The following is a 12,066-nucleotide window of genomic DNA, read 5'->3' as shown; positions in this document are numbered from 1 at the left end:
GGGTAGGCTTCAGACCCACTGTCGCCCTGAACTGTGTAAGTGTAACTGACGATGAATGAATGAATGAATGAAGCTTATAGAGTACAGGAGTTAACCTGTAAGTCTTCAAATTTGCTGGAACATTGCTGTGAGGATTTGATCGCATTCAACCAGTCTCAGGTGCTCATCTTGGTTGAATATTTCTGGATCTCAGATCATCCCAAATGGACAGGCTAGAGCTCTAACACTCAGGAAATCGCAGTTTCACTGCTACACAGCCCAGTGCTGGAGGGCTTTATACCCTTCTAGCCTACACTTGGCATTGGGCATGGTGACCGTAGGCTCTGTGGAGATTACACTAAGTGTGTCCACACAGTTGGTGCACCCTCATGTGGAGGATATCAATCATTACAGGGGGTGTCTATGTCTTGACCCATAGAGAGACCCAGTGAGATAATTCTATAAGTTCTGATTTAGTCCTTGTGAGCAATAAGGAGCAAGGGAGCTCATGGGGTTTGAGACACACCCAATGTGAGACCCATGCCGTGTCCTATTTACTCATGAATACATGTTTAGTCTTAGTACACTGAATAATTCAGCGTGTGTACTATTACAGATCCAGATAACGTGCCTTCGATGTAATTTCAATCCGTGACCACAAGGGGGAGACAAAACTCTGTATAAAGGTCACCTCTGACCACAGCTTTCTGTCTACTCGAACTGGACCAGCTTCACACAAGGTTATAACACTTCTATGACGACTAAATGACACCCAGAAAATGACGTAAGAGCACGCAGCAGAGCACAGGAGCACTTTAAGTCCTCATCTTTACCTTCATCGTTTCTTTTCTCCTTGTGTGTCTGCCTCTCCTTCAGCAAGGCCTAAAAATAGCCCTCAAATCCGGCCCACTGTCACCTTCACAGAGCCCAGGAACCACCGACTGAGCACAATAACGCGGCTATACCTCCTCTAACATTAGCTCTGCGGCTAAAAAGCAGCTCCCAATAAAAAGGCCTGAGCCCTGACTGTGCGCCACCTTAACAAACACAATCAGCCGAGCCACAAAGGCCTGGTGTGTGTGTGAGATTCAAAAGGCGGGGCGTTTTCAAAGAACGAATTCAAAGCCAGGCCTACGATAAAGGGTTTTTTATTTCAACAAAACGAGGGCAGAGAGATGAGAGGCTGAATAACAGATTCAACACGAGGCCAGAGGCTGCACACGGCAACATGGAAATGAGAGAATGAAAGTATATGGATGCTGATGGTAACCGAATGGTTTTGGTACAAATCACGTGGAACACTTTCAGGGGTTTTTCTTTCTTTGTGTTTCGTTAAACATTATCACACACACACACACACAGAGGTGGTTGATGGTAATATTTTTTCCAGATAGGACACCAAAGCATCACATGTGATATAAATACGATCAGAAACTGTGAATAATGAAAAAAATAAATTCATTCAAAGTAAACATGTAATTCTGCTTTTGTAATCAATATTGTAGATGCTCGGGGTTATTTTTAAGAGCTGGAACACACAATGCCTTCATAAAATCACAGTGAAACTTCTCAAAGCAGGGAGCAGTCAGACTTTTATTTAAAAAAGTCCCTGCTTTATCCCATTTACGACATTTCAGAATAAACCGGATGTTATTGGACATTAACTGAAGCAAAGCCATTCTGACGCTGACTGTGGGCTTTTGTGAAGAATGTGTGTGAATGTGTGTATTTGTCTGAACGGCTGACAGAGCTGTAGAACTGTAACCGTGGCTGGGTCAGAAAGGACAATAATCATTAACACTTTATCAAAGTGGCTCTGACAGCTTCTGGGTTCAGAACTTTGGATAATAATAAATACTCTTTGGAAGACAATGAAATAACAATAAGAACATATTATTAGCCACAAACAGAGGTGTATTCATCTGAATATTGTGACCGAGGCGGCACTGATGACGATTCTGGCCCAACATCGATATCAGAAACCCTCGATATATCAGCAGTTATTAAACAGAACCAGGCACCGGGTCCATCCCAGAACCACAGAGGGGTGTCAGCGGTAACAATGTGGTGAAATTAATGAAATGCAGAGGATTTTTGGTTTGCGTTGATGTTCGTACTCTTCCTCAATATTACAGATATATCATTAATCACTGGTTTGAAAAGAAGACTCAAATAAAACTCAAATAAACCATTTTCTGAAGCAAAGATTTTCCACCACAGTTCAGATTCTAGACCCTGGCATTGGGCTAGAATTCAAATATCAGCCCCATATTCAGTAAAAAGACCTTAAAATGAGAACGATCTGAATCTAGAACTTACAACATGGCTTTTAAAGTGTGGAATACGACATTCGCAAACATGGTGTAACACTTTCAAACGTCCTCTTTTATTATAAAATCATTAAAAACAGTGCTTTTCAATGCTACATAGTTACAGCCATGTGTTGTTTTACATGAACGTGCCCAACACAGGGTCAGAAAAGAAGAGAGGGCCAACACCCCCACCCTCCTCAGGCCTGCATTTATGTGCGTCACACGCGCACTCACACACACACACACCCTCTACGCCAATTATATATCGAATTAATCAATAAGAGCTCGCTTTACATGGATTTTTAAGAGGTCTGACTTTATATAAAGACGTAAATAGTGAAGTTAAAACCATGTCAGTGTTGGGAGTGCATTGTTTTCCGTTGCATTGCGTTATTTGGGAGCGTCGAGGCAAAATATCTCATTGAAATAAGCTGAAAGATGAGGTTTAGAGGTCAATTCCATGGATATAATCCAGGTTAAGTGAGAGAAGCGTGTGGCGAGAGATGGAAAAGAGCAGCCATCTTCTCTTGCAGAGGAACATGAATGAGAACGATGCGCCAGCCATTTGGTCTCACGTGAAAACATATAAATGTCGGTGGTTTAGGAAACAGACGACAGGGAATAAAGCATGGAGAATAGATGCCAATAAATAATAATAATGATAATAATACAGAGGTGATATGCACAAATAAATAAACCATGTTTCTCTTCTTTTCTTCACAACGCCCCAACCCCCACAATCTGTGGTTCACTGCCCACAGGAATAACACCCAGCCTTTACACCAGATTTATTCCATTTACTCCAGCGTGGGCTCTTTAATATTCACTGTGCCTCGAGCACTGGACGTTTTCGTGATGAGATAAAACGCCTTGTTTAAATTAGAATCATCCAGTGCCCTTAAAGACGTCCATACACTTCCAAGTGTGGGATATATATCACACCTCATTGGCTCCTGACGCTTATCAAAAGAAAAGCAACCATCCTCAAATGTTAGAAAAGCACAGAGCACAGTCTGTAGGGGAATATCTGAGGAGTCTCAGAGATGACAGTCACACAGGACGAGCTTTTCTAAACACGTCTAAAACAAACAGCTTCAGTGAAATGAAACATGGAATCAGCTCCAGGTCTGGGACATGGCCAGTGCTCAGCTGCCTGTAATAAGCCTATTTACAGACATCATTAGCTCCAAGATGAAGAAACAAAGCCCTTTTAAAATGAATCAAAGGAGGAATCGTGGACGTAATCGTAGGTGTGTAAATGTGTGTAAATGTTCATATATCAAGGGAAAACAGGAAAACAAAAACAGAACCACTATAAATATATAAATAACTGGAAAATGCATCAAATAAATAAATAAATAAATAGAAATAAACCCAATACTCACATCTTGGCAGAGGTTGTATATGCTACTATTTACAAGTCCTGGAGAAAATGTAAATTTAATTATTATTTATTTTGGGTGAGCCTCGGGCGTTTTTTTTTTTCTTCCTCTTTCCAAAGGTGATTTATTTCTCCCTCTGCTGCTGTTATTCTCTGAATAAAGCCCCCTGTTAATCCACAGAGTTCCCCTCGTTTTCGCCTGAAATCCCGCTGATGAAACGAGCGCAGCTTCACAAAACTCGCCTTCGCTCCGCCGCTGTGTCCATAAAAAATAAGATGCTTTGGATTAGGTGAACAAAGATGGCTCGCTGACGTCACTCGTCCACAAGGGTGACGGTTTTTTTCCCTCATTGACCACCCGTTTTCGTGAAAGCCCCGCCCACTCCTGCATCTGATTGGCTAGAAGGGTCGTTCGAATCTAGAAATTCCGGAGTCGTTTTCCCAGTGAAAGGAGTCGAACCCAAGACTCGATTCCTAATCTCTCAATAATCGTGACTCCAGTAAGCAAAAAGACGTTCATAAAATGTGAAACGGTCATCTTTGTGGGCACCCATTAAACGTGTAAACGTTGCCCATAGTGAATGCTTTTAATATATATTCATGGGGCCCATGAAGGATCATCATCTGCTTTAGTGGCAGGGGTGTTTAGTGAGACCCAGGTGTGCTGCCTGTGTAGGATAAAAGTGGCCCGCCCAGCAACACACCACATGCGGCCCACATGGGACCATAATGGGTTGCACAGTCCAGATGGACCCAATATTTGACCCAGTAGTTTCAAATGTGTTCTACAGTGCCCTCAAATTTTTAAATATTGAATTATTTAAACACTGTCACTTCTTATAGAACAAAAATCAGATTGGAATTATTACAAGTGGCATGCATTATGTATGTATTATATATACTGTATGACACTTGTAATAATACCCATCTGTTTCACCCCCAACCCGCAGTAGCAACAGTAAATATGGGAGTCCAAAATCTTTTTTGAATCGACTCTATTTCCAAATAGCTGGAAAAAGAGATTCGATTCTTTTATGGAGTCGAAGCAATGCCTTGTCGCGCTGTGATTGGCTGATGCATGTATACTGACGAGCCGTCCGCCAATCACCCGAGGTCTGCCTGAAAATGGGCGGCAAATAAAAAAAGATAAGTCACGAAGCTGCAGTAGCGGGCGGTGGAGAGAAGATGGAGAGATTCAGAGATGGAGGGAGAGCGGGATGGAAAGATGCACCTGCTGACATCACAGTGATGTTTTTAAACAGATTCAGGTGCTTCGGGAAATACCTAGAGCAGATTAAACAAAAAAAACCGGCAGAAAACTGTGGGGTTTTTTTCTGTCCATAGCCATAAAATGTTTCCCTCAGTGAGGGGCTTGAGAAACAAACAAAATGGCGGAGTACTTGGTAAATATGGGTGATACCAAAAATGGGAGACATTTAGGCTCTGCAACTCTTTAAACCGACTTAAAGTCGTAATTACTTAAATTTAGAAATAATATAAGAGTTTTTTGGATGATATTGGTTTAAGATTTTTAATAATAAAAATGTAAAAGTACAGCATATGATTGATTACAGTTCATGAGGACAAAATGGACATGCAAATGGTTTACCTTATGCAGTTTTAAAATAGTTTTGATCACTTTATGTCTGTACATAAGGGAGCAATTTTGTACATTCAGAGTGACCTTCACTGTGTCCGAATCTGTTCCAAATTCACTATGAAGTGCATTATTTTGTGGTTTTGCCATGTTGAAGTAGAGTCTGAAAGCATAGTGGACCATTTTCAGGGCACTCAAACAATCCCACAATACACCGCAAAAGATAGTGTTCAACCCATGTACACTACCTGTACCTGACACTTTTGGATAGCAGATACCCATCATGCATTGCACTCTCTAATAAAAACCTGCATGAGGTAGAAATGTAAAACTCCAGCAGCCATACTGTGTCTGATCTACATGTAACAGAACAACACATATAGTATATAGTAGTATATTAATTTAGTTTGAAGGGAAAATGTTGTATACAAATTTACGCATATTTGCACATTGTCAATAAAAACACCCAAAATATATTCATTTCTAATGTAACACACTAAACTTTAAAGAAATTTTATTCCAAGTGATTTTGGGTTATATTTCTTGGTCAATTTTTTTTTTATTCCAGGCAACTCTTGTGTCCAAATGTTATAGAGAATTGTGTTTTCTGTTGTAGCTTGTAGATATGAATTTCATTGCCCTAATGAATAGATTCGTGGTTCACTTTAAAGGACCTGTTGTTTGAGATATAGGTCGTGACATGGATAAAGAAGTTTCTAGTGTGGGTAGGATGTTCAAAAACAAAAGAAAATGATGATGGCAGCGGTGGGATTCGAACCCACGCCCCCGAAGAGACTGGAGCCTTAATCCAGCGCCTTAGACCGCTCGGCCACGCTACCTTACACTCATGGCTCAGTCTACGGCATTGTGAAGTTGGTATATGTAATGAGTTTGTAAGTGTATGGAAATATAACAATGTTGTTTAATCGTTTATTTGGAGATAATTATATTAGACTCATTGTCTGCTGTAACTTTGGTCCGCTTCTTTAAATTCTATATTTGTCCTGGAAAATACCGGAAGCTCAGTCCTAATTTGGTCAATAACGTAATAATGCATCATTGTCGAGGAAAATGACCTAAGGTTAATACAGATATTTTTTAAATACTTTCTAGACCTTTCTTATATGAACTAAATGTGAAATAAAATGGCTTAAAACAATTTAGATGAATCGGGTTCCGTAGATGATAGTACTTAGATATACGAAAATACACGTTAGTATATAAAAGTACGAAATATGTCTATCTAACGTCCTATCTTTCGTCAAAATTCCTTAATGAAGCGTTTTAACGGTAACAAGGCGCTACTGTGAAATCCACCAATAACAGCTCAACCTTCGGGTTTATGTAAATATATGTTAATTAGGAACACACCAAAAAGGCGTTTTCAACCGCAAATTCATCGTTCAGACTTTTCCGATATGGATAAATTTTGTATATCCTTATGGCACATAAACACTACTTTGTAAGTACGGTATCAAAATGTGTTTACATATTTGTCACCATGATCGAAAATGTGGGCGTGATTCCTAAACTCAGCCGCGAGCGCTTCATAACGTTACATCAGTGAGGTATATCCTTACCTGTTGCCTTAGAAATAAGGCTTCAGAAAATGATGATTGGATTCTATGATGCGTGATTATACCCCGCATTTATCAAGGAACAGCAACACCTTGATGAATCCTGTCTGACTTCTGAAGAATAAGTGTTAAAAACAGATTAAAGGGCCTTTGGTCCAGTGATTTCCTGTCGTCACATAGGAGCTCAGAATGGTCATATACTCGTTAACTGCACTTAATGTGAAGTAGAATTAAATATGTGGTTTTTGTTTGATAATTACTTCCGTGACTGTATTTAAACATGTTTATATTCTAATGATTTACCTAAAAATGTATTTTATAAATTAGTCTTTACTCTCAGCACAAAAATGTACGTTCAGAGTGACCTCAACTAGTGTGTGTGTGTGTGTGTGTGTGTGTGTGTAAAGCCAAGCCAACTGTGTACATGAGGTATACTCTGTTCAGTCTCTCAAATACTTTACAAATTCAAAATACATCTAATATAAATGGCTCTAGATAAAAAGAATTATGTATAAAATAAACGTAGAAATATTAAATATTAATAAAAAGAAATATTAAAATGCACGTGATTTAATAAAAAATTAAATTAATTTCTAATGTAACAAGCTGTAATTAAAATAAAAACTTAATTCCATACCACCTTGGGGTATTATTTTTGTTTCATTCTCAGGGATCTCACGTGTCCAATGGCATTAGGGAATTATGTTTCTGTTGTAGGGTTTAGATATAATACTTACCCGAATGAGTAGGTTTGGTGTTCATGGAGTCTTCCTGTAAAGTACTTGTTGTTTGTGATAATTTGAGAGTAATAAAGAGAGTGGAGTGTGGTTTGAATAAAAGTGGAAGCCTGTGGTGGAGGTGCTGTGGAGACGAGGTGGCCGAGTGGTTAAGGCGATGGACTGCTAATCCATTGTGCTCTGCACGCGTGGGTTCGAATCCCATCCTCGTCGATAAGCTTTTGCAGTGTTTTTATTTATCTGTTTAAAAAACAAGCTTATTATAACTAGAGTAAAGAAAAAGAGGTTAAAAAATACACATGTAAAATGGTGCTCGCTCAGTGAAAACTGATGCGCAGTCACTTTAATTATTTACTTGTATTGTGTCGCATTCAGTTTATGCACCACCTTCCCAAAGACTAGTCACACTCTTCATTTTCTACAAGTGTCATCAAGTTCATCACTGACCACACCGGTGAACCTGTAGATCTAAAATTACAGACAGTAGTCTATTTATTGCTCTGCATACTACAACCACAACAACGCCAGTGTCACTGCGGCGCTGAGAATGATCCACCGCCGTATCACACCTGCTCCGTGGTGGGGCCTTAGCACAGAAATAACTCACTACATCGTGGAGAATCTTTGTAAAGCCACCCGTGCAACACGTAATCATAGGGCGCCGTGGCTTAGTTGGTTAAAGCGCCTGTCTAGTAAACAGGAGATCCTGGGTTCGAATCCCAGCGGTGCCTTTTGCTGCTTGTATTCATTTAGAGGCTCTGTATCTTTTAAGGTGGAGCGGTGTGTGTGCCTTTGAATACACGATTTTTTGCCCAACATCAAAGATTTTTCAAATACAATAACGAGAATTAAACGATTAAAGAGCGCTGCTTCTTAGTTTTGAGCGCAGAGCAGTGATAATACACGGACATATATTTTAGGTGGATGTTATCCGGCGGTTCTAGTTTCAAGGCCCATGAATAGAAAGAAATCTAATTTCAGACTGAAGCCGTGATTGAAAATGAAAAACTAATGGCAGCGGTGGGATTCGAACCCACGCCTCCAGAGAGACTGGAGCCTAAATCCAGCGCCTTAGACCGCTCGGCCACGCTACCCTACAGCACAGCGGCGCGGGGAGGGCATATCAGTCCATACACCACGACGACTGCCAGCACTGGAGTGTGATACTCATGGAAATTGTTTGTTAGCGATTTGTCGCTTTGGCATTGAATAGTCGGGGTTCCTATGATAATATAACTAACAATACAAGACCAGAAATTACATTTAAAATCCACAGCTTTTGTCACGACTCCCACAATGACCCGCACGCTGAACATTTAAAGGGCCAGTACAACTTTCTCTAGCTATTCGAATTAAACTCTTAAAATGCCTGTCAAATTTAAACATGTCAACACACCCTTGTGGGTCACACGAGGAACAGCAAGTTTTATCCAAGGTTTAAGGCAACGTTAAATAGTAATTTATCATAAAATTACACCTTCAAATCATTCTGATCCCCCTCAGAGCTGACGTAGAGGGAGAGTGGGGCCTACACCAGAAGCCACATTATGTAACTATTGGTGGAGGGTGGAAAACCTCCTGCCCTCTTGATTTCAGAGCAGCGCTGTAAAAGTGAGTTTTCGACCCGCTACAGTGCCCTGGCTGAGAAAGAGCCTTTTCAGCACTGAAGGACACACACATATCAGTCACAATATAAACCAACAGAGACAAGCTCTTCATTTAAGCAAGATTTTATTCAATTTAAAATCAGGAATTCCTGTATTAGCCTAAAGCTAAAGAACTACTGAGGATCATCCGCTGGATTTCCGTAAAGATACGGGTCGTAAAGGTCTCTGCGATAGTCGTAGGGGTCATAGTAGAGAGGGCTCTTTTCTTTTGGAGCACCTTTTCCCTTTTCTTCTTCCTCTGCTCTCTCAGGAACAGAAGCTTTGCGCGGAGGGATGCTAACTTTAACAGGTCGAGGCCGGTTGTCTATCAAACAGTCAGGATCCCAGTAGGGGTCGCAGTCATACTCCATCCCTTTTTTGATAATCGGAGGTGGAGGTGTTGGCGGAGGGGTTTGGGGGGTTTTAGCAGGCTTTGAGGCGGGGGGATTAGGCTCCGGTTCTTTAGCAGGCGGTAGTGTACACTTGGGGTTGTAGCGAGGATCACATAGGATCGGGACGCCCCCAGAGGGCAGGTAAACTATGTGGGGCTTACACAGTGGATCTCTGTGGTTGCACAGGTAAATAACCTCGGCCTGAGAGAGCGGAGGGTGAGCTGGAGGTGGAGGTGGCAGTTTGGTAGTAGTAGAAAGAGGACGAGGAGGAGGTTTCGTTTTTGGGATCTGGAGGCCGAGGGAGTTCTGGTATTTGGACGCGTCCGGGCCGTAGGTTTGCTCCAGGTAGCGCATCTGCTGGTAGATCATTCGGATCTTGTCCACTTCATACAGCTGATGGAGAAGAAGAACAAGAGCTTGGGTGAGAAACAGGAGTACAGGTGGAGATTTGTTAAGGGGTCATCAACGTTAGACATGATTGGTCTCTGGCTAGTCTTTAGGCTTGACTTGGTGTCTTACCGCCTGGAACTAGACACTGCACCTGACTCTACACCAAATAAATCAATGTGAGAGAGCGTGAGAAAGTGGTTCACCCCCTCGGTGTGTCCGATGCTGCTGTAGTAGCGGTAGTACGACTGGAAGCCAGGATCTTTCTGGAACCATTTTGGGTCTCCTTCCCGCCGGGGTCGAGAGTGTGTGAGGAAGTTATGAGCTCGAGCAGCATCTATCCTCACTGCATTCAAATCAGAAACTATAATATTAATATATAATATATATAAACACTACACAATGACCAGTCGTCTATTGGTGAGTGGAGCTGATGACGTTGCGTTGACAGTAAATAAACAAAGAGGTGACTCTGATGTTGTGGTTGATGTGTGTATTTGAATTGAATCCTCTATTTATGGTGTTCTGGACGTTCCGAGTGTAAAAGCGTGTTGTTACCTTTCTCAGTGAGAGGTGAAGCCTGCAGAAAAGCTGAATGAGAAAAGAATTCTTATTACAACACATCGACTGGAGTAAAACTGGGAGTTAGAGACGTAAATAAGTGCGTAACTCACTGAGCAGTGTAAATATACAGGACAGGGCCCAGGCGATGGGCAGCGAGGAGCTCATGTTTGACACCTACAAACATCAGGTGAGGAAACAACATTAATGACCAGGGGACTATGATGTAAAAGGACTACACTTCTATAATTATTCCATTTAAAACAAACATAGATATATTTTTAAAATGATCTGCGGACCAGTGTTCCAATTTCATCTGAAAATACGAATAATATTAATAATGTTAACTTTCCCAAACCACACTTCCCAAAGTTAGAGATCAATAATAACCCCTTTTTATTACCACCTTCAGTTTAGACACGTTTTTAAAAAATACCTTCTGTGGTGTTCTTCTTAAAATTGCATCTAAATTTTATTTCGAAATAAACCTGTGTTTTTAAGCCTAAGATCACCACGCCCAATGCCAAATGTCAGCTAGAGCTGTATAAAGAAGTAGTACCATGTTCTCTACAGTGATTCTGAACTAATGTCTATGTGGCTGCCATCAGATCCTCACAGCAATGTTCTAACCCCTGGTGTAAAATCCATCCACAGAGAAGAAGCGAGTGCTGCAGGAAAGAGGAAAACAAATCCATAACCTTAAAACTCACCTCAGCTGACGTTCCTCTCTGGAATGAGGGGCCAAAGGAGGAATCTGGACTAAATACCCAACACAGAACTGATGATTATGCAAATGTCGTGCTTTGTTCTGATTGGCTGTGGAAGCAGTGTTGCTCCTCCCATCACATAAGTCCCTCGCACTTAAACAAAAAAAAAAAAAAAAAGAAGTGCACTGGGCTTGACCTCTGTTTCGGAATCATTTTGAGGGTTTCATAATAATAAAAGTTTGACTTTAAACAGAGTGAGGACTCGTAAAAAGCAGGTTTTTAGGCTCCCACTGAGAACACAGACAAACTAATGCAGGGAAAAGCATGAGAGAAGGAGTGTTTATAAGCATTACCAAGGGATTCTGGACCTGGATGAGCTTGACGCGCTGCATACATTACAGAAATGAATTAGCTTTGGGTTTGTACTGTGGGGGAAATCTGATTTATATATAAGCTGCCCTCGCTCCAGCCACCGCCACTGGCCTTGGAGCTGCCCCTACACTGACGTTTTCAGACTCCTAACTGTTATTACCAGTAGATTGACCAGAGGAGGGTAGGTCCCCTTGAGGAGCATTGGCTACTTTTCTTCACTGTTCTCCAGCTCCTCAGCCGACGACTCAGAGCTCTGCATCGTTTCCACATGTGTCTCACATCTCACTGTGATCTGACCGCGCTGTGAACAGTGGATTAACCATGACTCTGTCCTGTCTTTGTCCCTTTATCTCTGGCTCTGGAGCTGATTCAGACACAGCCCCACAGCGCCCCCCGCTGGTGACGTATCCTTGGTTCT

General features: G+C 41.4%; 2 protein-coding genes and 5 non-coding genes across 7 annotated transcripts in view; 3 read left to right on the top strand and 4 right to left on the bottom strand.

Moving 5' to 3' along the window:
- Positions 1-3,978, bottom strand: part of vamp2 (vesicle-associated membrane protein 2) — an 8,864-nt gene extending 4,886 nt beyond the window's left edge. Inside the window, exon 1 of the mRNA XM_066651403.1 lies at positions 3,677-3,978. Within this exon, the coding sequence (XP_066507500.1) occupies positions 3,677-3,678 (2 nt within the window). The 5' untranslated portion in view covers positions 3,679-3,978. The remainder of the gene's footprint in view (positions 1-3,676) is intronic.
- A 2,048-nt stretch (positions 3,979-6,026) lies between these two features.
- trnal-aag (transfer RNA leucine (anticodon AAG)) lies at positions 6,027-6,108 on the bottom strand. Its single transcript has one exon. It is a non-coding gene; the product is annotated as a tRNA-Leu (tRNA).
- Positions 6,109-6,826: 718 nt separating this feature from the next.
- On the top strand, positions 6,827-6,958 carry LOC136675321 (U8 small nucleolar RNA). Its single transcript, XR_010796166.1, has one exon. It is a non-coding gene; the product is annotated as a U8 small nucleolar RNA (small nucleolar RNA).
- A 756-nt stretch (positions 6,959-7,714) lies between these two features.
- Positions 7,715-7,796, top strand: trnas-gcu (transfer RNA serine (anticodon GCU)). The gene has a single exon. It is a non-coding gene; the product is annotated as a tRNA-Ser (tRNA).
- Positions 7,797-8,240: 444 nt separating this feature from the next.
- trnat-agu (transfer RNA threonine (anticodon AGU)) lies at positions 8,241-8,314 on the top strand. The gene has a single exon. It is a non-coding gene; the product is annotated as a tRNA-Thr (tRNA).
- Positions 8,315-8,595: 281 nt separating this feature from the next.
- On the bottom strand, positions 8,596-8,677 carry trnal-uag (transfer RNA leucine (anticodon UAG)). Its single transcript has one exon. It is a non-coding gene; the product is annotated as a tRNA-Leu (tRNA).
- A 686-nt stretch (positions 8,678-9,363) lies between these two features.
- On the bottom strand, positions 9,364-11,368 carry and3 (actinodin3). The gene is made up of 5 exons (XM_066650508.1): positions 11,280-11,368; positions 10,683-10,746; positions 10,567-10,599; positions 10,215-10,354; positions 9,364-10,014 (listed from the first exon to the last, which is right to left on the bottom strand). Exons 2-5 carry the CDS (start codon positions 10,735-10,737, stop codon positions 9,364-9,366), a joined length of 879 nt encoding a protein of 292 aa, XP_066506605.1. The 5' UTR covers positions 10,738-10,746; positions 11,280-11,368.
- Positions 11,369-12,066: the final 698 nt, after the last annotated feature.

The sequence above is a fragment of the Hoplias malabaricus genome, chromosome 18 (genome assembly GCF_029633855.1).
Source record: "Hoplias malabaricus isolate fHopMal1 chromosome 18, fHopMal1.hap1, whole genome shotgun sequence".
In the NCBI taxonomy this organism is placed as follows: domain Eukaryota; kingdom Metazoa; phylum Chordata; class Actinopteri; order Characiformes; family Erythrinidae; genus Hoplias; species Hoplias malabaricus.
Note: the sequence above shows the minus strand (reverse complement) of the source record. Positions and strands in the feature narration are given on the sequence as shown.

What these genes read in the sequence shown, in the direction of transcription:
- and3 (XM_066650508.1), bottom strand. Translation starts at nt 10,737, where the DNA reads ATGAGCTCCTCGCTGCCCATCGCCTGGGCCCTGTCCTGTATATTTACA. An exon ending in TTCACCTCTCACTGAGAAAG is followed by an intron (nt 10,355 to 10,566) that starts GTAACAACACGC and finishes ATTTGAATGCAG; the next exon opens with TGAGGATAGATGCTGCTCGA. An exon ending in GCATCGGACACACCGAGGGG is followed by an intron (nt 10,015 to 10,214) that starts GTGAACCACTTT and finishes CTTCTCCATCAG; the next exon opens with CTGTATGAAGTGGACAAGAT.